Below are 21,423 nucleotides of genomic sequence, written 5' to 3' on the forward strand. Positions count from 1 at the left end.
AGTTGACCAGGGTTTGATTCTGAGAACCTGCATCTTTCATTCCAGTTCCAGGAAATCTAACACCGTCTTCTAGCCTCTGTAGGTACCAGGCACACAGGTGGTGCACATACATGCATGCAGGCAAACAATTTCATATATATAAGGTAAAACAAAATAAGTAGCTTTTTAAAAGAAAAATAGTCTGCCAACAGATATAGTGAAATATAGTGAAAGTGTAACTGGCATGAAAGAAACAGAGATTTCCTAAAGTCACATATATCTCCCAATTTGAATGTCAGACTAACAAGCAACTGATCCCAAAGAAATGGGAACTGACCTACAAATCCTATGCTGGAAGAAGGAAAAGGTCATAGCTAGAGTGGAAGATTGTCTCGAGGAAAGAGGTCTCATAGTTCTAACAACTTGTCGGACCACCTTACAGGATGTGACTGAAACCCAAACAATGATGGTTCAATAATGGGTACCACCACACGGTGAGAAGTACTGCTTATATATGCATGTCCTTGGCCCTTTATTTCAATTTTAACCCCTCTTGAGGACACTTAAGATAACGAACTTGGGAAAATCAGACTTGGGAAAATTTTGGGCTAGTTGGGCTTGGAGGAACTCTGGATCTCTTTTCCCTCTTCTCAGTGTAACTACATTAAATAAATAATTTATTCTACTTCCTACCATTAATTTAGCTTTTTAAAATTGTCTTATTGAGGAGAGGTAGTCCAATTTGGCTTAAGTTACAAACTGTGCCTCCCCCTCCCCCAGTGTAGCATTAACAAACACTGTGTGAAAAGTGAACACATCCAAAATGTTGGTGCTGAAAATGGGCTAATAAAACTAATATCTTCACTGAATCAATCAACAAACGACCAATACAACAAAGTCACAGTTCAAATAGACATTTTAATATTGGTAAAACAGTAATCTGGGGGAGTAAGCTCATTTACTAGGATAGGGTATGTGAAAAGTAAGTGTTTGAGAGATCAGCGGAACCGCCCTTTTCATGGGCTGAAAACAAAACTATATTCAGGTCTCAGCACATACATTAATTCTAAGTACATAAGGCCACAACCAGGCTCATGGACCTAGTGGGTTAAAGCTAGCTCTAACGACTTCATTACCAACTTCTTTCAGGATGACCAATGATTAGGGATGGACATCTATTTACAAATATGACTCAACTCAAAACTTAGGCCAAAAAAAAGAAAGGTATGGTGCACAGAGTGACAATAAGGGGGGCGTCAAGAATGTTCTCAGTGGTAACAATGGGCAAAATGTAAACCTTGAGTCTCTGTGATCTTGAAGTTACATTGCCCCTGAAGCTGGCTTTCAATTTATCTCCAACTTCTTCCAAGCTTGGGAAAGCTCAAATCATCGTTGACTATATATATATCAGATAAAATAAAAGGGGAGCAAGAAAGGGATAAAGAAGAAAGTTATTTAATCCAGGCATTCTCTAGCAGCAGGGCCACAGTCCTTAGACCAGAGTGTAACTGTTTGGAAAAGCAGAGAGAAACATTACTATATGCACATGTTCTCAACTACTCCAGAATAAGAAATAGTTTCTATGGCTACCAGCGCTTGTCAGAGGGGACACACAGACACTGACACTTATATCCAGAGGGAGCTAGAACACAGACAGTCAAAGCAGTATGCTCACCCTTCACTTTTATAGTAAGACACAGGCCATAAAATACTCAAGACAAAAATTCATCTTAGCAGAAGAGGTGAAGAACTTGGCAGGAGGCAGAAAGACAGAGTTCCTTCTCCTGGGCATCAGTCTTTTAAAGTGAAGACCGAGGATTTCACAGATGTCTTCAACAAGTTATTGGCAGTACGCATAAGATTGGTGAAGCCACGGACTGTGAGGAAGAGAACAAGTATCAGGGCTTTGGGATAGCAGCTAGGAAGAAGGCTCTCTCTCCTTGACCTCTCTTAGCCTCCCCAGTCATCACCCTCATCCCTACTATCTTCCCTCCTGGCTTTTCATTTCTGTCTAACTCAATTTGCCTTTAATCTACTCTGATTCAGAACTTTCACCAGGAGGGAGACAATAAATGCCCAAGGAGTATCTGTTCTCAGTCCAGGATTATTGAGATTTATCTCAGTACTGAGCTAGAAAGGACAGTTACTGTTACACTCTGTCCTTCCTGTCTCCCCATCTATGTCCCTTCCCCCTATACTCATCTCTATCCACCCCCAATGACACATTTCACCCATATTCTACCACAGAAAGACAAGTTAAGGAAGTAGAAAAGCTCCCAGTCAGCATGCGGGAGGCGCATGCGGGGCCTCTGGGCTCACTCTCTGCCAGGCCTGGAGACACAGTAGCTGGTTTGAAGGGAAAAAGAAAAGGGGTGGGGGTTGTGCTCCTACCTGCATTGTTGTGGAGCCACACCACAGCCTTTCTTTCCAGAAGGCCCCACTCACACTTCAACTCTTTGCCATTGGCGTGCAGCCAGATCACAGCCAGCATCGTAGCCCACGCTGAGGGTTCCAGTACCTGCCCAGACAGTAAATTCTCTGATGCCCAGGATGGAGCAAGAAGTCTCTCAAGAGAACACATACAGAACTTCCCCTGCTCCCCACTCCGTATCCCCCAAATTGCTGCTGCATAGTTTCTTGGTTCCCATCGATGCCCAACATGCATTTAGTATGTCAGATGTTTTCCCTGGTTATCAGATTAACAACTCAGTGAGTCTTATGATGGAAAAGTCTCCAGTCTTATTTCCAGTGCAAGCACTGGGTTAGCCATAGAAGCCCACCAAATGCCTCTGAAGAGCACGGTCCCACTGTGCCCAGAGAAGAACATACATAAAGAAGTGTCTTTATAAAATATTTAGGTTACAAGAATCTTCTTCTTTCTCCACATGAAGGGACAAACAGAAAAAGAAAATGTCAATTGAATAGTTGCAAAACAACAACAACAACAACAAAAAGTCACACGAAAGTGAAATGATTTATCTAGTGTAGTGAATGATAGAGGTGAGACCAAAGACCAAATGAGTTTTTACTAATTACATTATTGAATTGAAAACTTCAGCAAAATAATATCACCCATGAGTTTTTGCCCACTTTTTCTTAAAGTTTCAGTTTTTAGATTCAGCAAATCAATGAACATTTCTGCTTTTAGTGTGACTCTCTACATTCAGAAGTACCTATCTTGTCCTCTTTGAATGATGTCATTTTGTTAGTTTGCTTCCTCCCTAGAGAAGCTGCTCAAGGAAGCATAAGAATGTCAGGCTTGTTATCCTTGTCTAAGAGATCATAGTAGTTTTTAAAGTATACTCTGAATTGGCCACACCCAGAAGTAAACATATTTGTGAAATTCACTGGTCACAGTCCAAGCATTTAGCTTTACAGGTCAGCCTGTGGCCTCTACCAACCATCTTGGTATGTGTGTCAGCCAGTTGAAATGTCTGGTTTCACAGGCAACTTCTGGCAAGACTTTGTATCTTTCTTCTCCTTGTATAGGTGAGAATTATGAACCAATATCTATATTTGCTTTTATTTATACTATATGTTGTAGTCATTTTAAGAAATCAAATCGAGATTATCTTATCTAATACTTCTGGAACCCAGACCTGCTTTTCTATTAAATTTCCTATCAAGAATCTACTGCATAGCTTATCTCTTTGTTCTGTCATACATCAATAGGGACATTTGTCATGTGGGAGGTCCTACTGTCTGTGTGTTGCCCCTTTTGGTTAATGAATGAAGAACTGCTTTGAGCCTATGGCAGGGAAGAACAGAACTAGGCAGGAAAAGCTAGGCTGTATGCTGGGAGAAAGAAGGGTGGAGTCAGAGTGATGCCATGGAGCTGGCTCCGGAGACAGATGTGCTGAAACTTTGCTGGTAGGCCACAATCTCATGGTGATGCACAGATTAATGGAGATGGGTTAAATTCATATGTAAGAATGAGCCAATAAGAAGCTAGAGCTAATGAGCCAAGGAGGGATTTAATTAATATAGTTTCTGTGTGATTATTTTGGGTCCAAGCTAGCCTGGCGGCTGGGAACCAACAAGCAGCCTCCTCCAACACATTTGGACCCACATGTTCATCAGAATCTTCATTGGGAATACTAACATACAAAAATGCAGAACTTGGTGGATTTAAAAAAAATTCAAATAAAATACTTTAAAAAATACTTTAAAAAATATTACAATTTTAAATAGATTCACTATTTAATGTTACAAATTTCCAGTGAGTTTTTACTTGATCCAGATACTTATTTTTCCCATAAGGTCTCTTGTACTCAAATATTATATACCAGCTCTCTTGTTCTCTTCATTCTCTTGGCCTGGTTGCCATCTTCACAAAGGGGATGCTCATCTCACATGTGCTGTGCTCAATCAATCTGTGCTAAAAGTTTCTTGATACTTTCACCTTTCTAATTTTTGTAAATTACCCTTTTTATTCTTTGTTCTAAAACAGCATTTTCTTATAAAAACACAAGGCTAGACACATTCTTTGAAATCTTCAAAGACCCACATTTTTAAAATTAAAAATAAACAGCACAATAATTTTAGCATTTTGTTGTTGTTGTTTTGAGGGCTTCAGATTGCAGGGCCTTAGAGTTTCAAACTAAATAATTTCTATGTGTATTTTGGTGCTGGTACTTTGAAGTAGCTATGTGCCAAACATGCTTTACTTTAGTTTAATTGTGGCTTCCTTTTCCATTAGCCACATTCCCGGGACATCACAGCCACATGCCGCTAGTGGATACCATACTGGACAAGGTGGCTAGACACTAAGTGAAGCTTATTTCGTCACATTCCAGGTTAAGAATTATTCAAAATATAATTTACTCTTCATCGTTTTTGCAATTTGCCCTATATTTCAAGGATTTCTCACCAGCTAGATGATTTATTAAGTTATTTTACAATTTTCAGTGGAATTTATCCACATGACATAATTCAACACATTTGAATTAATTGGTCAGCCTATTGTGACTTCAATAAACTTTAAGGAAAGTGTAGGCCATATCCTTTGATTGAAGGTGAAACCATAATGGTACTATTATTAAAGATTCTTAAGACACAGACTTAACATCATTTTAGCTTTACCCACCACCAGCAGACAAGGTCTGTAATATTCACCTTTTTCATCTATAAACATCAACACAAAAGAAAACCTCTCTACTTGACTGATGTGAGGAACAAGTAACAGCACGTATGCTAATTGCTTAGCTAGATAATTTTTATTTTTAGAGCTAAAAAATTGACATATAAATATATATGAACATAATAGAATATGAATGAAGTAAAGGAGGATTTGAGCTTTCTTTTGTCATCCATTACCCTTTGAATGGACTTGATACTAATTTTAGTCTATTCTTGCTCTTACAGTTCCATTAAAATCACAACAACTATCAATCTCTATATACCAGATGCTAGTCTTGTCCATATGACTTCATATTCTCCTATCTTAAGGGGACCTTGATTCATGCAAATTTTTACTACTAGCAATGTTAGAAACAAATACCAATTTCTTTGATTTTTATTTGGATTTTACCTCAGTAGGGTGTGCAGCCGTTATGTCTTCCAAGCTAACACCTAGAACCTTGGCTAAATCCTCATTCATATCCCAGGAACCATTTGCATTTTGGAGAAGGATCAGCTGTGCAACAGTATGCTCTATACTCCCTTTAAGAAAAGAAGAAAAGATATAAAGTGTTGCAAATTATGCTTTTTTTTCCCCTGCCTGAGTGGCTTTCTAAATTCAGTGCCATGTAATAGCAAGAGTGCTGCAGAAAACCAGCCTTCAGATATCCTCATGATATATCTTCATGTCCTATATATGAAAGGATGACCAGGGTAGAATGAACCAAATAAGATGTCAGCTCAGTTATGGAGGCCCTGCCTCCAGGGAGTGTATGTAGAAAGAGATGGCAAAGAGGGGTTTGTTAGTCTAAAAGATGCTCTAGTGCCCATTAGAGGTTTAAAGATCCTATATTTGTAGTTCAATGGAGCTGGGCTGACCATGCCAACAACAGGTACTGGACCAAATCTTACCTGCTATCAAGTGCTCCCAGTAGATTTCCTGGTAGGGAGATTTGGAAAACTGGTACTTTAATCTCCATAGATCAAAGAAAAAAAATAAGATCTTGCTCACCTTGTTGTGAGCAAGTGTGCAATCTGATTATGTTGGGCAGCTCTGGGCGAGTATCTGTGTGAATCACGCATTTCATGCTCTGGCTGTAATGAGGCTGAAATGCTGCGCCTAGATGGATGTGTGAGAGACAAACCTTGGTAAGACAATGTTCTTGGAAAAAAGCTCACTGAGGCTGCAGGGACAATTATGATACATTGAGCTTAAAGGATTCTCACCATCAGGCATTTGTGCCATGACTGCACAGAAACCTGTGCGTATACTCCTCGGAGGTTGAGATACAGGACCACTGGAGCAGGGTAAAACCTTGGGGAAACCTGAAAGGCACAAGTACAAACCCTTACATTGTGGCATTCATGGCCTCCAAAGCTGAAAAAGATGGTGAAATCTGATGATTTGAGACAGAAGCACCATCTCTTTCAGCTTTAGTAGGCACCTATGTATTTCATTCTTTTCCCATGTGCTGTCTTCTTGTGAAATCTCTGACCCTCTCTACTTTCTACCTTCTTCCTTTTGAAACCCCCAACACACACACAAAAAAAATGATCTTTCATCCATCTTTTGGTTCATTCCAGGGAGCTCCTTTCTACCATCCCTTAACACGAAGTGAACTTAGTCTTCCCATATCATTGTTATCACTCCCAAAATGCCCTGGCCATGGACAATATCAGTAAGGATAGGGTTAAGGAGAGGTGTTGGAAGCCTCTGTTCCAAGTCAGAATTTCAGGGTTCAGGCCCAAATCATCATACTTCCTTCCTCTTTTGTGTTACCTTCCATCTGTCTTCATGCTTGAACCTTCTTTGTTACTTCCTGTGATCCACTGATCTATCTGAAACTCAGGATAATGACTTCCAACCAATTTTGACCTCTGCCATCAAGTTGAAATAAAACATCCTAATGTAGTTGGACCTGACTCCCTCAAATCCAGAGACTTTGTCTCTCTTCTACTTCGGTGCCAACATCCTCATTCATGACAAATTTGTCATCATTTAGCATTGGTCTACTTTCCAAACAATTAATTAGAATTTATATATGTAATACATATATATATATATATTGCATACATATATATAGTGTGTGTAGTGTTTTAACTTAGTGACTATTATATTTAATCTCTGTCCACATTTTAGACAACATAAATCCTGTTTTTCTACTTTCCCCCTTTAACATCGTGTTCCTTCCTACCACCTTTGTTTTTTATTCAACCCAATATTTTGCACACACTTAATTACTTAAATTTGCATCAGTAATTTCCTCTTTATTACAGCTTAGGTCTGGCAAACACCCTAATTTGGGAATGAAGCCAAAGCTCTATCCATTTAATTTTTATTCGGAAATTAATGAGCATTGCTAAAATAAGTTCCCCAGATCATGATTGTCTCTAGCTGTTTTAAAAATACCCTTATTCTGAACAAATGATCATATTTCTCTCTGAGCATCCCATTTCACAAGTGGCTCTTTCAAATCTACTCCTGCTCAATGCCTTTTCTCCTTCATCCTTCACACTGTCTCAGTCATTAGTCATCATTGTGGAGCTTTTTAATTTTGATTCTCAATGTTTATAAGCATTTTTAACATTTTAAATTTTCCTTGTTTCTTTTCTCAACACCTGGTTCCAAATATCTTTTCCAATTGATATACATACATAAATACACATACACATATATAGATATATATTGATTGATTGATATATATATCAATACATATAGTGAAACTTGAGGATGTTTTAAACATTTTCTTTACATACTATTCTCAGAATGTCAAAAATTATTATATAGAGAAGTATTTAGGGATAAAACTTACCATCAGAAGAATTTCTTGGCCTTGTAGAGGAACCTCCAAAGAGAATTGGCCTTGGAATCTCCCTATGAACCAGGGGCCCCTGGACTGGCTCATTGAGCTCCTTGTTGATGGCAACGAAGGCTGTGAAGGAGCTCATGACTCCAGACTCTAAACTGATGTCCAACACATCTCTTCTAAGTACCAGTGTTGTCTCTCTGAAGCCAAAGTCTTTGGACTGGATCATGGACTTTGCAGCAAGACGATGAACAGTGAGGCTGAAAGGAAAAAAATATTTTGAGAGTAAGCGGAAACCCGCATGCATGCCTTTTAGTTGGTGATCTTAAATGTTACACATCACAGAAGTAAGGGACTGTGAGAGAAAAGTGGAGGAAATAAGTGGGCAAGAAACAAAATATGAATATAGGGACACAACTGGGTTCAGGGTAAAGAGAAGGAATTCAGGCATCAAAGATAGAGAAAAAAGGAAGAGGAAAGAAAACACAATTCTCACTTGTCATCAGTCTTGGGTTGTAGGAAAAATGTCACCTTTTCCTCATAACTTTTGCCATGAAGAGTGTATTTGAGACAGGCCTCACCTGTAGCTTCTTCCTGATATAAATTAGAGAAGAAAAATAAAAGAGAGGAATCACTAGGAAGATGGTGAGAATGTAAGCTGCAACCTCCCCGCCCAACTTAACACATTCAAGTTTCTATCTAGAAACCACATGTTCAAGGGAGCAGAAACCTGGCATGATGAGAATGCTTGGCCAGTTCCAGTTAGCCAATACAACAACCTGCTGAAATTCAAAACTATAAACTTTATTTACTGAATCTGCTAGGGCAGTAGCTGCATGAGAAAAGGGAATAATATTGTGCACTCACCGGTATCTGTCCAACCAGCAGGGTATAGATGATTAACCTTTGACCCCTAAAGATAACAGTTTGCTCTGGAGATAGCATGTGTGCAAACAGGTTAGGAGGCAAATTCCAGCTCAGAGAGATATCCTCTACTACAGACTGTAAAGAACGTCTTAAGGACCTAAGAGCCTGCAGGAAGAGAAAGGGCAGAGGCAGTGTAAGTAAGCAATGATAGTCATTGGTGTTAATAAAGACTTACTGTACATAGGGATCATAGGCCATAATGAATATTATATCTACTTCCTACTGCTGTACAGAGAGATGGCCTTACTGCTCTTCCTTTGTGATTTCAAGTTAACACCTAAATGTGAAAGATTTAGTAAAGATGCTATCGGTGAGACAGAAGCGTAGACAGATGCCTAAAGATGGCTTCTCTTTGGAAATACTAATAAACCAGTACATGGATTGGAAGTCACTGGTTTTATTATACATAGCACACTTGATCCTTCTCCTTTGCTTGATATCCTTTGCAGTGATGGTTGGATATAACACTAAAAGAGGTCCTGAAGAACATACTTGGATTCTTAGGCAAGACAACCAAAGCTCTTAGTCTTCTCTGGTTTCAACACAAAATCCTCAATGCTCAGCAGTGCATCTCTGAGCTTAGACCTAAAAGGACTAGAGACATTTTTCTCATACTATAGTGGACCATCTTTCCACAGGCTGGAATTTCCCCCACTAAGAATATGAGCTAAATATTGAAGACATCAGGTAAGCTGAACACCAGCCCTTGAAGAAATGTCCCATATTATCCACTCTTTATACACGGTGGGCCCCCCACCTTGGACTGCATCCTGTCATTGCCTGTGATAAATTCTGCAGTGCCCCCTGACACCCGGGCAATGTTTTTGATTAAACTGGTGGAGGCTCCTTCTCCAATACCAAAAGAGAAACACCTGTGAATGTAAGAAGACAGAGATTAAAGGCATAAGTTGATCACCTTATCAAATTAATGCTTTATTATCAGAAATTATACAATACAATGTACTAAGAATAACTATCATTCATTGAATATGTTCTATTTTAAAGAAACATAAAAATATTCCATAGTTATGATACAATTTATCTATCTGAAGTCTCCTGAGATAATATTTCATTTTTCATGTGAAGATCTAGAGCACAAAATGAAAAAAATCTGTCCAAAGTCATATCCTGTAACTGAACTGTCTAAATATACAGTTTCTCTCTCTCTATTTTTCTCTCTCTCTTTCTTTCTTTCTTTCTCTCTCTCTCTCTCTCTCTCTCTCTCTCTCTCTCTCTCTATATATATATATATATATATATATATATATATAGTCAACATTACCTTCCTGATACTGCATATAGTTTTATCCATGGTTTAATTTCCCAAGTAGAACAGTATATGCACAGATAGTTATTGTTATTGGTAAAACAAACAAGCATTTTAGATGGCACAAAACAATTTCCATTGTAAATCAACACACTGTAGCCTAGGACTGCTTATTGGTCTCATTATATTGGGTTAGCATAAGTCATAGCTCACAGTGACACCAGTTTTGAGATTAATAATCTTATTATTCAGAATTCACGACCAAGTCTTAATGACAGGGAACTGCCTGGGGTTTCTCATCCTATATAACACAGTCCACCATGATCTTTGCAGTGCAACTTTGAAATCTTTCAACAGTAATCTGGATCTAAACTATAATTTATCTTTGTGTATAAAATCAAATCAAGAGCTTTTAGTGTTAGACTGCTTGCCTAGAACTCACTAAAGTGCTTCATGTAGATACCAATAAAAACAATAAAATCAAGTATTTCATGATACTTAAATTGTATCAAGACAATCCCTGATGCTTATATAGTTTTGCTATTTCAACAATCACAGGACACTAATTAATAAGCACTATTACTTACTCAATTTTCAAGAATTATAAAGCTTATAAAGGTAAATTGATCACCTCGTTTAGTAAGCAATTTAATAAGTAAATAGCTAAGTAAGTGTCACTTACATGAATTAAATAGGTTCAGTGTGGGCTCTGTTCATGGAAATGCTAGGTACTGTTTTCTAAACCACTAGAAAACTATAGAAGATCTATAAATATTACCCTTTCATTCCTTGAGAACTTCAAATATGCATATAATATATTTTGATCACGTTCATACTTCACTACCTGCTCCAATCCTCCTAGACCCTCTGCTCCAGCCATTTCCCCTACCAATTCCATGCCCTCTTTTTATAGCCCAATAAGTCTAGCCAGTATTGATCACATATGCATGGGTGTTGGACTATCCACTGCACATGGACAACCTGCCAGTGGCCACTGCCATGAAAGAAACTGGTTTTCCTAACCTAGCAATACTCATCTGCCAGAACTTCACATACTCTGAGGAAGGATATTTTATTCTATTTTATTCTTGCTCTAGACCCCCACAGGAGTTACACAGTACGTACACATGCATTCATTTGGCACAGTACTTATGGTCTGGGCAGATTTCTACATGTTTTATTTCTTATAAAACATATAGAGTTGAAAAAAGGTAAAATGACCCATTGATCTATTTATTGTCAGTTTAAAAAAAAATAGGCAAATTATTCTTCTATGTAATTGATGTTATTGAAGCATTGCCTTTAGCTTTGTAAAAGTAAATAAATATTACTTAGTAAGTCTCAAATTTTTCAATCATTTTCAAAAGTATCTAGTATCAGGTAATACTCAGTTATATTTCGCCTTGCTAAAACTCAGTTTCCCCAGTAGTAATGAGACTGTTCATTTACCTGTGCCTTTTGCTGTGAAATTTAACTTCCCTGATTACATTAAAAGTTTCAGCAACTTCTCCATCTGTGAAGACAAAGACCTGCACAAAACAAAAAGCATAAAAGGCATCAGGTCAGCATCAAGTTCATATTAAAAGAATAGAACTTAACTCGAAACAACTCAACTAATTTACATTAAAGTCTCTGGTGCCTGTTTTATAAACAGGCAGGAGATTTCTAATCCCCAGTGTTCTTCAGTCATTTAGGATGTTTGCACAGGATCAGTTCCCCTCTACCATATAGCAGAAGCCTGAAATACATACAGTATTTCCATAGTCTTGCACTGACACTCCAGGACATGTATTCTTGAGAATTTTCATTCCCTCCACCCCTTCTGTTAGCCTTGTTCCAATTCTTACCTGTAAGGGATGCCCTGGAATGGGGGGTTTCCTGAAAACTTTCCGGAGTGGTGTTAAAATTTCTGTCCCTCCCAGATCTGCCTGCATAAGTTTTACTTTCTCCACTGCTTTCTCCATGGTTTCCTGAGTGTACTTCACACTCTTCCTGAAAGAAGCAAGCACATGTGGTCACGTGATGGCAGCATCAATTTGGGGGTGCTGAGAAACCCCATCAAATAATAGTCCTTTATGAACTCCCACACACCTGGGTAAACTTTTTTCATACTGCAGTTCTTCCCTTTAAAATACATCTTTATATGATTTTACAAAATTGTGTGTGTGTGTGTGTGTGTGTGTACATGCTTGTACAGGCATGTGGTAGCATACGTGTTGGAGTTCAGAAGACAACTTGTGGGAACTGATTCTCTCCATCTACCATGTGAGTTCTGGGGATCAAACTTAGGTTGCCAAGCTGGGTGGCAAGTACTCCTACCTACTGAATTCATACCTATCTTGGATGAACTCGTATACCTTCTTGAACTCTCTTTCTAGAAACTTACGGAAAGAATGCCTCATGGGTGGATCCAAATCCATAGATGTTGAAATAGCAGCCCATAGGCAAACTCTTCAGTAGCAGAATCAGAGTTTCCTGAAGGTGAGAAAGTAGGGTGAGTAAAGTAACTAGGCACATACATACACAGATGCCTGGTACAACGATGGAGGTTGTGGGCTGTCAGGCCATTTTATTCCAACTTGTACTCTAAGGAAAGCCTGAGAACTCAGACAAGGAACATACCTCCATCTCAAACACACCCCAAAGAACCCAACAGATTCATCCTCTGTGAGCATATTGTTCATGGGAAAGACATATGCTGTTTTTACCTTGGCAGCATCTATTCTCAGCTGAGCCCTGTTCTGGCCACTCATGGGGCTCTTCATACTTCCTGAACGGTCCATCATGAACACAAATTCTCCACATTTTGTTGCAGTCTCCACTTCTGGGATATCTGGATAGAAACTCACCATTGCAGAAGGAGCACCCATCAAACTATCTATACCGAAAGGATAAGAACCTTGTAAGACAAATAGAAACTCAAGAATCCTAAAGTCCCAAGAACACTGCTGATACAGGTTTGAAATCTCAGTTACTTGGCTCTGGATCCACTCCCCAGAACTCTCTCTCTCTCTCTCTCTCTCTCTCTTTCCTCTCTCTCTCTCTCTCTCTCTCTCTCTCTCTCTCTCTCTCTCTCACACACACACACACACACACACACTCATTCATTGTGAACAGAACAGTGAGCTAGGAAGACTCAAGCCCAAACCATGTTTTTTATTTGTCCCTGCCTCCCTCTCTCCCTTCCTCCATTCTTTCTTTCTTTCTTTCTTTCTTTCTTTCTTTCTTTCTTTCTTTCTTTCTTTCTTTCTTTGCATTTTTAGGGGACTTTATTCTAAATTATTTCAACTTGGCAGTGAGTATTATTTTAATAAGTACACTTTAAGGCATGTTATTGAAGGCACAGTAAATTTTATCCTTGTGATATTTTCTTATTTACTAATATTTTATATTATGAAAATGCTGAGGGTATCCTCTGCATATTATGTGTGTTTCCTTAAGATTTCAAAAATTTGAATTTTCTAAATTATCATGAATGTTAACACATCTGATTCAAATTCTCCTGCAATGTCAAATAATCTTGCTGCTGACTTTGAAATAAGAAAATTTCAACATATATACTTTTAGTGTTCACTAATTATTTTTATTTTTGGTGACTTTATATGTGCATATAACACATCCTGGTCACACGCTCCATTCCACCCTCCCTTGAATCCCCTACCAAACAACTCCTTTCCCACTACAAGTTCCATCCCAGAATCATGTCTTTTGGTTTCGTTTTATGTTTGGTTTTGTGGACCCTAAATTTCATTAAGGCTGTTTTCATGGGCCTGGGTTTTTCAATACACTTTCTAAAGCATGAGGTATTATCAGATTTGGACACGTGTGCTCTTTTGAGAAGGGAAAATGTCATAGAACTATTTTGAGTGTATCTTTCTCAAGACTGCTCACAGTTCATGTGTACATCATTTGCGTTTTTTTTTTCTTTTGAGTTATTTGTTAGCATTCTTTCTCCAACTACTAATGGACTTAAGTTCATCTAGAAGACAAAATCACGTAATTCTTTGTTAATATATTTTTGGTTATAGAAGTGCAAGGACTTTCAGTATTTCATACTAATAATGTCTTCCTGGTCACATGGCAGAAAAATCAGAGTGGAAATTTTTGAGGGTAGTTTTCAGGCAGAGTGTCCTCCTTTTTAGATGGTGACTTATAAGTGAGGAAGAAAATACCTGCTTCCCTTTCAGGCATCCCCATCTCCACTGCTACACTGGGGCTGTGCACCTTCCTATAGAAAATCAGGAGTTCCACATCCCGGTCAAACTTGTGTCCTTCAGCCAAGGAAACCTGAGCAGTGGACCAGCAGAGAAGCCATGTTAGAACTGCCACGGATCATTTCCAGGGATTGAGATCAGATCTAGGACTATAGGCTTCCAAGAGCAGCACGGAAAGAGTTATTGGACAAAGGGTAGGTAAAAGAGGCAGTAGCCCAGAAAGTGAGGAGGATCCAGGAATGGTGAGTTTAAACCAGGTTAATAGCTAAGGCACAGAAGACTGACAACTCTGACACTATGTACCTGAGCAGAGGTCTTGTCCTCTCCAGTGTAGTCAATGGAACTCAAGGGACAGTTGGATTGGATTGTCCTGATTCCAAGCTGGGAGCTAATGGTGGCAACCATGCTGAGCGTGTATGGCAGGTCCTCCAAAGGAACTATTGGGGTCTTCAGATCCAGGGAACTGTCCACAGATTGCTCTACAGAAAGAACCTTAATTCTGTTCCTTGTCATCACTTCTAGCACTCCCAAACATTACAGTGCTTTCCGAACATATGTTAACACAGACAGGTATTCAAAATGGAGAGGTACTCACCAGAGAGATGATACCTAGGATTCAGGATTGCTGGGAGCACATAACGCAAGGCCCCATCATCTTCCAGAGGAAGTTCTTGCACATATTTCAGGGTGAGTGCCACCTTTGACCCTGGCTGCATGTTCCCCACGTTGCAACGGAAGACATCCCTAGAGCACTTGTCTTCTTCTAACAGGTATGCCTGGTATCCCCCAGAGAGGGCCTCTTCATACCTTTTGTGGGCCTATGAGGAATTACAGGAGTGGCGGGAAAATAAGATGAAGATGAAAGTCATGAACAGATAGGATCTACATAAAGCCAACACTGGTTTTGAAGGGCTTTGATGGGTGCTACCACAGGCAGAGCTACACTCTGTGTAACTAATTATCTGTGTCTCAAATAATTTAGTTTAGAAACAAATGAAAGAGAGAACATTTGATACAGGAATTTTTGAGTTGTTGTATTTGGTCTAAAGAGAATGTTCTGTGGAGAGAAGGAGAGACAATGAAGCATCCCTCAGACCTGATACTTGTCCTGCAACTCTGCTACAATTTTCTTCCCATCCACCAAGGCTTCAAAGCTGTAGACAGCAGAGTCTTCATCCATGGGGAACACAAAGAAGGCCTCCAAGGGGTCTTTCTCTTCATTCTCATAATTTAAGGTTGCAGACACACCAGCCACAAAGTCATTGATGGACAGAGTCACAGCAATGCTCTTCAGTGCAACTGGGGAAAGAGGAGGGTTCAGTAGTTTCAGAAGATTTGCTAGAGTCAGACCCACAGGCTAGACCTGTCTAGATTCTAAGGAATTTGGCATTAAGACTCTTAACTCTTGCTTACCTGGGTCCTTTACGCCAGTTAGTAAGCCACTTGCACGCACCATGTTGACACTGTTTCTGTGGAAAGGCACATTATACACTATCTTAAATAGTTAAAGTCAACCGTTCAAATACCAACACTTATGTCTCTCTGGCAGAATGCAAGCAGACATGAAGAGGAGCAGTTTTAGAGTTAGGAAGAAGTGGTGTGGAGTGAAGAAGACAGAAACGTCAAATAAATTTGTAGTAAAGGGCACCCCAGATGGGAAGATCTAGAAATCCTGAGGTGCCCACAACTCTCTGAGGCTGTTTTCAATTGCAGTTTCTCAAAAGTGTGACCAATACATATTACATACTGAACAGGCGGCATAAGTTTAGCTCTTCTGAACACCAATATGCTTTTTTTTAAGATGAGAACCAAGGCGCCAGCATATAAACGTGTCAATCCGTATGGATGAGCTTCCTAGACTAGGGTACTAGACTAGATCCTTAGAAGGCATTTGTCCATGATGACAGATGTTAGCAGTGCTCCTGCTGTTATAGTCTCTATTTTTCAATGGACATCTGAGCTTTTGATTTGGTTCACACTGTTCAGGGACCTGCACGGAACCCAAGAGATGCCTGCATTTAGACTCCTTATGGGTGAGTTGCTTTGGAGGTCAGAATTCAAACACATCACCAGTTTTCTTTCCAAGATCTTTTAAAATTTTACATATAAAATATTATAATGCAACATAGCATCAATTTAAAACTAGTGTATCCTGATGGGTGTGGCAGTACACGCTTTTAATCCCAGTACTAGGGAGGCAGAGGCAGGAAGATCTCAGTGAGCTCAAGACGTGGTCTACAGAGGGAGTTCCATGATAGTCAGGGCTATTACACAGATAAACCCTGTCTCAAACACACACACACACACACACACACACACACACACGGGTATTCTAATTTTATTTCTACAATATTGTAATATTTATAAAAGATATCATATGTTATGTTTTTAAAAGATGGACAGAGTACATGCTACCAGATTATGATTTACATGATGGCCTTATCACAGTCCATAGATGGTTTGTGTCTCAGAATTTGATAGCTACCCAGATTTGAATAGCCTTGAAGTCCATTAAGTATGGACCCTTCCCTCGTGGCTGATTTTGGAACCCATATTCTGGTAACATTAAAGAGGAAAGCATGAACTTGACCCTACTTTAGGATTAAAACTACATACAATATGAAAAGATGGAGGTACTAGGACTTTGTTGGGAGCCATTAAAGGAAAAATGTTTTATTCCAGTCAAAAGGAAAAAATTTGAGTTCTCTCTCTGGCAATGGGTTTAGCTATACATTACATATGATTTTCCTTCACTTAAGCGTTAATCCAGTTGGGCCTGTCAATCACCTAGCCAGGAACCTCTTGAGAAAGCTGACAGTTGAGGAGATAGGAGGAACAACTGTCTTCTTAATGAGATAAGAAGACTTACCACCCCCTTAGCCCTCCCACAGTCTAGAGTCCACAGAGCTCCTATCTCACAGGCCCTCAGTACCTGCTGGCTTATGTGAATACTAACTCAAAACGTTTTAACTTTTCCTTCGCCTTATTTTGTGTCTCTTTCCTATACCAGCGCATGGCCTAAGCACGCTTTTATTTGCAGTATGGCCTTTCTAGATGTTTCTCAAAAGGCCTATCTTTCCATTCTATATCCATTGACATGCATAAATTAAAAGGCACCGATGGCCATTCTTGGTCCTCCAACGCTTCCTTCTAAACCTGCTACCAACGTCTTTTATTAAAGAGACTGCAAACCCATGAACGTGAACCCTGTTTTCCCAGGAACACTAATTATGGGCCTGAAATTTTCCATGAGAGAATTCTGTACATGCTCACCCCCTAACTTTCCTTCTCCAGCCCTGACAATATGTACCCCACACTGCGTGGCAGGCACCAAGATGGGTGCTTTTCCCTGGAGCTGCAGTGTCACTGCCTGGAGCACACTGCATGCTCAGGACAACTGGTTCTTTGATGCTGATGCATTGGCGCCAGAGCAGTTAGTTGATTTACGTACTTTCCCCTTTCCTGAGACATACCAGCTAGGAAAATAAAGGCCGTTGAGAGGCCAGTTTTCCTTTGTGGCACAAGCCCACTTCGAGGATTCTGAAGCACTTGACAATGATTTTCCTGAACCAACTATCCTAATTAAAATTATAATTTCAAATAGATTCTGAGTTGTGATGTTTCTTACTGATACAGCATTTGCTTTGCATACGGAGTGTTGCGCATTCACACACACCCACACACAGACACACACACACACAGAAAGAGAGAGGAAAACATGCAATTGTCATGCTGATTACACATCTGATATACCCAGCCCCACTTCTCTTCCCCCTCACCACCACACACACTGATCTGCAGCTTTGACTCTGGCTCATCTCTCCACATTTTTCTTCATCAACTGGGGAATAAAGCCTGGCTATTAAAATGGTTCGTCACTTGATAGCAAATTGCAACAGATGAGAGCATATGGAAACACAGAGCAGCTAGGAAAACATGCGGAGAAAGAGGGCTTCCTTTAACTGAGACTAAATGAGACAGAGAAGGGCCTGAATCCAGGGGAAAGAATATCTAACAACAGCAACAGGAAGCATTGGAGTGGGATACTCACCCAGGAGCAGCTCAGCTGAAGGATGGACTGTCTGACAGCAGAGCTCTCAGGCTGGCAGTGGCTGAGAGAGGTGACAGGCAGACCACAATCACCTAATGAAAAACAAAATAAAACCCCTTTATTTCCTGAGGCCAACCTCAGAGTAAATGCCCCTCAGCTCGGGAATTCACCCTTCCTCCCACCCGTTCTCATATAAACAGTCTGATGTGGAAGGCTTTTTTCTGTCTCTCAGGAAAAAAAGGAAAAAGGTGGCTCTGAGTATGTGGTGGGCCCAGTATGACCAGGAGTGAGCAGGCTGGAAGTACTGACCCTGACGCGGCTGGAGGATGGAGGGCTTCTCACTGAGCCGGGATCTGCTCTGCTCTGGACCCTCGGAGCACTGCAAATGCAGTGACAGAGGTGGGAGTGAGAAGAAACAGCTGGCCACACCCCCCCGCAGATGGCTGATGGGAAATCCAGAAGCTAGAAGCTAACCGTGGAGGAAACCTGGAGCAGAACTTGCCAACAAAATAAGTGGGGGGGGGGGGGGGGCAACATTTCAACTTAAATTTGTCTGCTCTTAATTTTCAGTACCCGAAAATTTACTTTAAAAAGGTCAGTTTTCCTGAGATTTTTTTTTTCATAAGGTCTTAAGTGCTTCAAGCAGTTTGTGTGGTCAGAGGCTTAAAGCTGGGCTTCTACAGCACGATTTTACATAAAACTAATAACTTAGCTGACTGAAAAGAAAGGAACTTCGGAAATGAAAAACGGAGTGGAAAGCGTTAAGGAACTAGAGAGAAAAAGAGAAGGGCAGAAACAAATAGAAAGACAGACAGACAGAGAGGGAGGGAGAAGGGCTTGCTAGAGGCTACTATATGATTAAATGATTCTTGCAGCCTGATAAGTTTCCCCTAAACTTCCAATGGCGCAGAAATCTCCCACAAGTACTTACTCGCTGCAGTTTGAAGAAGCCCCTAAAGAGAATGGGCCTCCAGGGCCTGGGAGGAAGGGGGAAGGGAAGGCAGTCTTTAGGTGAGGGGTGGGGGGTAATATGTGGGTGGGGCGGGGTGTTTCTAGAGCGGGGGTTGGGATCTGGTCCCAGAACCTGCAGGGCTGTCACTCACCTTCCCCAGAAATCCCCGTGCTGCGAGTCAAGAAAAGTGAAAACAGCTGCAGATTAATTTTCCTGGAAGACACGCCCACTTCTCTGGCTCTGTAACATAGCAACACCATGACTAAAGCATCTGCAGAGAAGAGAATCGCTTTTGAATTTCACAGCTTGCTGCTTCCTTCTGCCTGGCTTCTGCAGCTGGCTGGCAAAGCAAGCAATTTGTTTTTCAGGTGAAAGTGCTGTAAAAATCACAAAACAAAACAAAAAACAAACCAACACCAAAAAAACAAACAAACAAAAAAGGATGAAAATGGAGTACTTCTATTGCAGATTTAATTATCAATGACTTTACATACATCAGTGCTTCTATAATTTGAGGCTTCCATCTCCTGTTAACCATGGGTTCGGGGCACACACTCTTCCTTAAAAGGGGAACAGCATCTGGGAAGCAATCACATCGGCATTGCTGCTCATTGTTGGCTGGCTGTAGTATCTAGCAGCAAAAGTTAGAAGCTGGCAGAGCAAGCAGAGTTCTCCTTCCAGGCTAGTGGAATAAGAGCCAGGGACTTGAGTCTTCTGCAGAGCAGATGTGACAAAAATGTTGTAAGAAACAGAATTCGGGATCACTTGTGGCACAATACATACAAATAAACAGAATGTTATAGTTAACCATAAATCCAAACTTGATTCTAAAGGAATGCATGATTTCATCCTTACATATAAAATTTTTAATGAGTTCGACAATCAAGGTTTTAAATAGAAACATGTCATTTTAAATTTTAGGTATATATTTATGTATATGTGGAAGGCAATGATGTGTGAATTTGTGTTTTGTCAACGATAAAAGATAGAAATATTGTTATCCAACTGTACTAGATAGTCTCTGTCTCTGTCTCTGTCTCTCTCTCCCTCTCCCTCTCGATGACTGAATAAAGTATTGGTCTCTGCATGTAGCAGAATATCTTTTAGAGTCATTTTATCAATCCTTTTTTAAAAATTTTTATTAGACCAGTGGAGTTTGCTTTTGTCCTAGTCCTTTGGGCTCTTTAGTCTCTGGCTCTCGGTCACCTAAAAAGTGTCAGGTATGGTTTCATCTCTGTGGAATGATCTTTAGACAAATCAGATGCTGGTTGGCTATTCCCACGGGTTCTGTGCCACCATTGCCCTAGCATATCTTGAAGGCAGAGCATATTATAAGTCAAAGGTTTTGTGGTAGGGTTGGTGTTTATGTTTCTCTTTTGAGAACCTATAGAGTAACTTCCTGCACCAAAGACACTAGGATTTAGGGGTGAAGGCTTCATGTAGGCACCAGCTCAAAATCTTTATGTTCAATGAGTTGTGCCGGTGTTGTCCTTAGCAATGGAGCACTGTTGTTAGTTTGTGGAAAGCAATCCCACTGTCTTAGAAATACCATGGCTTGTATCAGGATTTTCAAAGGTTACCTTTGGCCAACAAACAACACAACATAATTGAATGCTACCAATTATGAATACTGAAAACCTCATTTCATGACAAGATATGACCACTTAGAACTCTGTCCTCTCCATTATTTGGAGACCTCCTTTAGATCATCTTCATATATTTTAGGATATTTCTACTATACTAGGTTTTCATAACATCCTTTAAATGCCCCTGAATACAAGCTCTCTCTCTCCCTATCTATATTCACTCTAACACTATCTCCCAAGCACCTCCCATCTTATTCCTACCTCCTACACCAGTCCCCATCTAACCACAAGATATATTCTATGTTCCACTCCCAGGAAGATCCATGTGTCCAGACCCCCACCTCAGCCCCTTTCTCTCTGCTTAAACTTTCTGGGTCTATAGATTTGGGGTTGGTTATCATCTATTTAGTGGATAATACCCTCATATTAGTGAATACATGCCACATTTTTCTTTCTAGGTCTGAGTTATCCCATCCAGGATAATTGTTTTTCTAGTTCCATCCATTTGTCTGCAAATTTCAT

The 21,423-nt window shown here is 40.0% G+C and overlaps 1 protein-coding gene across 3 annotated transcripts; it reads right to left on the bottom strand.

Annotated features, from left to right (window-relative positions):
- Positions 1-877: 877 nt before the first annotated feature.
- LOC130873446 (von Willebrand factor A domain-containing protein 5A-like) lies at positions 878-19,517 on the bottom strand. 3 transcript variants are annotated; one of them, XM_057768287.1, is made up of 20 exons: positions 19,467-19,517; positions 18,364-18,455; positions 15,726-15,781; positions 15,409-15,611; positions 14,908-15,130; positions 14,616-14,791; positions 14,271-14,385; positions 12,807-12,976; positions 12,485-12,573; positions 11,946-12,090; positions 11,548-11,627; positions 9,589-9,703; positions 8,772-8,936; positions 8,401-8,498; positions 7,911-8,164; positions 6,325-6,423; positions 6,110-6,217; positions 5,510-5,640; positions 2,371-2,497; positions 878-1,856 (listed from the first exon to the last, which is right to left on the bottom strand). In XM_057768287.1, exons 3-20 carry the CDS (start codon positions 15,766-15,768, stop codon positions 1,771-1,773), a joined length of 2,427 nt encoding a protein of 808 aa, XP_057624270.1. In that variant the 5' UTR covers positions 15,769-15,781; positions 18,364-18,455; positions 19,467-19,517; the 3' UTR covers positions 878-1,770. The 3 variants fall into 3 exon arrangements, with proteins under 3 accessions (XP_057624270.1, XP_057624269.1, XP_057624271.1); XM_057768286.1 differs by lacking the exon at positions 19,467-19,517 and adding an exon at positions 18,673-18,755; XM_057768288.1 differs by lacking the exon at positions 19,467-19,517 and having other exon boundaries at positions 15,726-15,775; positions 18,364-18,373.
- Positions 19,518-21,423: the final 1,906 nt, after the last annotated feature.

The sequence above is a fragment of the Chionomys nivalis genome, chromosome 4 (genome assembly GCF_950005125.1).
Source record: "Chionomys nivalis chromosome 4, mChiNiv1.1, whole genome shotgun sequence".
Classification (NCBI taxonomy): Eukaryota; Metazoa; Chordata; class Mammalia; order Rodentia; family Cricetidae; genus Chionomys; species Chionomys nivalis.

Bases quoted from the DNA above. Each gene is read 5' to 3' on its own strand.
- LOC130873446 (XM_057768287.1), bottom strand. From the start codon at position 15,768: ATGGTGCGTGCAAGTGGCTTACTAACTGGCGTAAAGGACCCAG. The intron at 14,792-14,907 runs GTGAGTACCTCT...TTCTTTCTGTAG, and splicing joins TCCTAGGTATCATCTCTCTG to AGCAATCTGTGGACAGTTCC. The intron at 11,628-11,945 runs GTAAGAATTGGA...TGTTTTGTGCAG, and splicing joins TTCCAGGGCATCCCTTACAG to GTCTTTGTCTTCACAGATGG.